Genomic DNA, 4,053 nt, shown 5'->3' on the forward strand with positions numbered 1-4,053 from the left:
GTCTCAGGATGCTTTACTGTCGGCATGACACAGGACTGATGGTAGCACTCACCTTGTCTTCTCCGGACAAGCTTTTTTCTGGATGACCCAAACAACCGGAAAGGGGATTCATCAGAGAAAATGACTTTACCCCAGTCCTCAGCAGTCCAATCCCTGTACCTTTTGCAGTATATCAGTTTGTCCCTGATGTTTTTCCTGGAGAAAAGTGGACTCTTTGCTGCCCTTCTTGACACCAGGCCATCCTCCAAAAGTCTTTGCCTAACTGTGCGTGCAGATGTATTCACACCTGCCTGCTGCCATTCCTGAGCAAGCTCTGTACTGGTGGTGCCCTGATCCCGCAGCTGAATCAACTTTAGGAGACGGTCCTGGCGCTTGCAGGACTTTCTTGGGTGCCCTGAAGCCGTCTTCACAACAATTGAACCGCTCTCCTTGAAGTTCTTGATGATCCRATAAATGGTTGATTTAGGTGMAATCTTATTGGCAGCAATATCTTTGCCTGTGAAGCCCTTTTTGTGCAACGCACAAATGATGACGGCATGTGATTCCTTGCAGGTAACCATGATTGACAGAGGAAAAACAATGATTCCAAGCACCACCCTCCTTTTGAAGCTTCCAGTCTGTTATTTGAACTCAATCAGCATGACAGAGTGATCTCCAGCCTTGTCCTTGTTAGCACTCACACCTGTGTTAACGAGATAATCACTGACATGATGTCAGCTGGTCCTTTTGTGGCAGGGCTAAAATACAGTGGAATTTTTTTGGGGGGATTCAGTTCATTTGCATGGCATTCATCTGATCACTCTTCATAATATTCTGGAGTATATACAAATTGCCATCATACAAACTGAGGCTGCAGACTGTGAAAATTAATATTTGTGTCATTCTCAAAACTTTTGGCCACGACTGTATATATATATGTTTGTAAAAGTGTTATGCCGTTAAAGTTAATGTTATTATATCAGGAATGCAATTATGTCATAAAGAGCTGCAAAACTTTATCCACTAATTTCGGAGTGTGTGGGTGTGTGTGTTCAGTGTGTGTGTGTATAGACGTGTATGTATTGGTGTGTGTGTGTGTACCTGTTTTGCCTCCTCCCCCAGACTGTCCCACATGGAGGCCACTATCTTGGACACGTCCCCGAAGGTGGCGTTGGGGTTGGAGCTCTTGATGGCCGCCTGGGTGTCCCTGAAGAAGAGGGCGTAGGCCGAAACGGGCTTCGACGGCTCGTTGGGGTCCTTTTTCTTCTTCTTCTTCTGCGGTTTGGTCTTGGGCTTCATCATCTCTGAGGAAGGCCGCTTCTCGCCCGTCATCTGGAAGAATATAAAAAAACGATGCATTTGTCTCCTGTCTTTCTGTTTGAAGACTGAACAAGAAGACAACTGCTCACTCAAAGAGAATTATACTGTATGACAGGGGTAAGAAACGCAGTATCAACTGTTCCCTTTCGACATCATTATGTACATTCTCCTCTCTACTACCTGAGGAGAGCAACAGAACACAGTGACAAGACGCTCCCCACTCCTCTCACTTCACACCTCAGTGCACAGCTCCTTCCGTTGGTAACGTTTCACTGCCTCACGTAGACAAATGAACATGGTCAGTGTGCCAACTCATCCGTGTCAACGCCCACCAGACAACTCAAACAAGCTTGCATCCCCAACATCAAGAGATGAGTTGCCAGGCCAGTGTAAGCATAAGTATGACTTACCTCTTATCTTCTTACTAAGTTAATAGACAATAATGTTTATGAACTTTTGCTGCGAAAAACAAAATAAAACTAATTTAGACTCCATTTTCATCGTAATGACTGTTTGATTAAATCCATTGCAAGTAATTGAGACATCCACAGTGAAAAAATAAATTGAAACAACTCAGAATTCTCAGTAAAGAAACATTCAATGTAACAAGCTAAACCTGTTCACATCAAACACAGAACATTGTATTTACTTGTAGAACATGTATTTACAGTATGATACTACTAATACTCTCTTGCTTTGAACTGTACTCTATGAACAGAAACTGAGATTCAATCTCTCAAATCTAATATAACACTACCATTATCTATTCCAACTTAAACTGTTTTTTTTTTTTCTTCAGCAATACGTCGTTTACATTGTCAAAAATGATTTATCAAAACAACACAAACACATTTCTTCCCGGACTAGGTAAAACTGTACATTTCTCACCTAACATTCCCGACGGCATTCTTCTTAAAGAGTTTCATTAAGATAATAGATTCCAACTTTTGTGCAACGGAGCAAAATGTATTCAAAATCACCTCTGTTTCTACTAGCTTTGATGTGGATGTTGAATACATTGGAGGCTAACGGAATTATATACTGATGGTAATCGTTTTTTATTCATACATGGACAGTCATGCACAGTGGGGAGCTTGTATGGTGGAGAAAATATTATGTTGCAGAAAATGTGCTGGTCTAACGTTGTATCACTGTGTGCTTGTGTACAGAGGCTGATAAATATGCAACAACACTATAGAAAACCCCGGATTCAATTATACATTCATGTTCTTCTTTTCTAATCCCAACAGGTAAATGGAAACAAATCCAACAAGAGCCCTGATTGGTGAGTCATTTCTGTATGCTCTGTTGTATGGATTTACATAAATTAAATGAATGTCACTTATTGAGTATTTATTCCCGTGTCCTTGTTTCAAATGAAAGAACTGTGAGGGATTGAGGCACACATAAACTCCCTCGAGCTTTCCTGTCCTGTCCTTTCCTTTCCTTTCCTTTCCTTTCCTGTCCTTTTCAACTTGTTTACCCCACAGCGGAGAAACACATCTATTGATAGGTGTGTAGAGGTCTAGAACACTACAGTACACTGTCACGTTCTGACCTTAGTTCTTTTGTTATTTCTTTGTTTTAGTATGGTCAGGGCGTGAGATGGGTGGGTTATCTATGTTTGTGTTTCTATGTTGGTTTTTTTGTTTGGCCTGATATGATTCTCAATCAGAGGCAGGTGTCGTTAGTTGTCTCTGATTGAGAATCATACTTAGGTAGCCTTTTTCCACCTGGGTTTCGTGGGTGGTTGTCTTCCGTGTCTGTGTGTTCCACACGGAACTGTTTCGGTTTTCGTTGGTTCAATTCTTTGTTTTGTATTTCAGTGTTCAGTTTGTTCTATTAAAGTTTCATCATGAACACTTACCACGCTGCRCTTTGGTCCTCCTCTCTTTCTCCAGACGAAGATCGTTACATACACAGTATAGAAGACTGCTGCTTCAAGTCATTTGGTTTGGAACTACAGTATGTTGCCTCAAGTTCTATCTCCCATATCTAATAGAGACGTATTACAGACGAATACAGACAAAACATCCAAACGCATCCCTGTTGCCATTGCTGCAATATAAAGAATTGAACAGAGCTTCTGTTAATCGCTATGGAGAGGGCCTAGAGAACAGCAATAATACCAGTTATGTGAACATATATAAAGCAACAAGGGAATTTAAACAAAATGATCCACAACATAACTGGAAAGGGAGTAAGAAGTTGTTTCTCCATGATCCTTTCTTAATGTGACAATTAAGGAGGTGACATGGTGATAACAGATTCTCAGCAAATCCCACATTACAGGAACATTTCAAGTGAAATAATTTAGACAGCAAAACAATTATAACAAAAAGGAAAATAAAAAGCTGCATTACTTTCAGTTTGAACTAGGATTTGAAGCCAATATAAAAAAAACACCAGATGGTCCTTTATTACCTATGAGATTGGAGATACGCAGGCTCTCAGAAATACACTAGCTTGTTGAATAATAAATAATAAATTCACTGTCATTCTGCCATACATACACAAATTCAACAACGTGACAGCAAGTAACACAATCCTGTATGAAAAAAAAATCTAGTTATAGATTAACCACTATTTGACAATTTCCTTTAGCCGTGCAACACCCAACACCAACGACAGCAACACCCTGACTTTCCCTAGGTTCAGCGAAATCAAAGAAGCATTGCCACATCAGTACCTTATGGTGGGAATCGATCTCCTCTTCCTGTGTAGAGCTCGAGGGAGAGGGTGTGGCTGATTTAC

At 40.7% G+C, this 4,053-nt stretch overlaps 1 protein-coding gene across 1 annotated transcript; it reads right to left on the reverse strand.

Moving 5' to 3' along the window:
• Positions 1-1,080: 1,080 nt before the first annotated feature.
• Positions 1,081-4,047, reverse strand: LOC112079775 (TOX high mobility group box family member 2-like; the record flags this gene model as incomplete). The annotated part of the gene is made up of 2 exons (XM_024145620.1): positions 3,989-4,047; positions 1,081-1,311 (listed from the first exon to the last, which is right to left on the reverse strand). A coding segment is annotated over exon 2 (231 nt), but the record flags the coding sequence as incomplete, so codon positions are not given.
• Between the last annotated feature and the right edge of the window lie 6 nt (positions 4,048-4,053).

Source organism: Salvelinus sp. IW2-2015, unplaced genomic scaffold, assembly GCF_002910315.2.
Source record: "Salvelinus sp. IW2-2015 unplaced genomic scaffold, ASM291031v2 Un_scaffold9479, whole genome shotgun sequence".
Classification (NCBI taxonomy): domain Eukaryota; kingdom Metazoa; phylum Chordata; class Actinopteri; order Salmoniformes; family Salmonidae; genus Salvelinus; species Salvelinus sp. IW2-2015.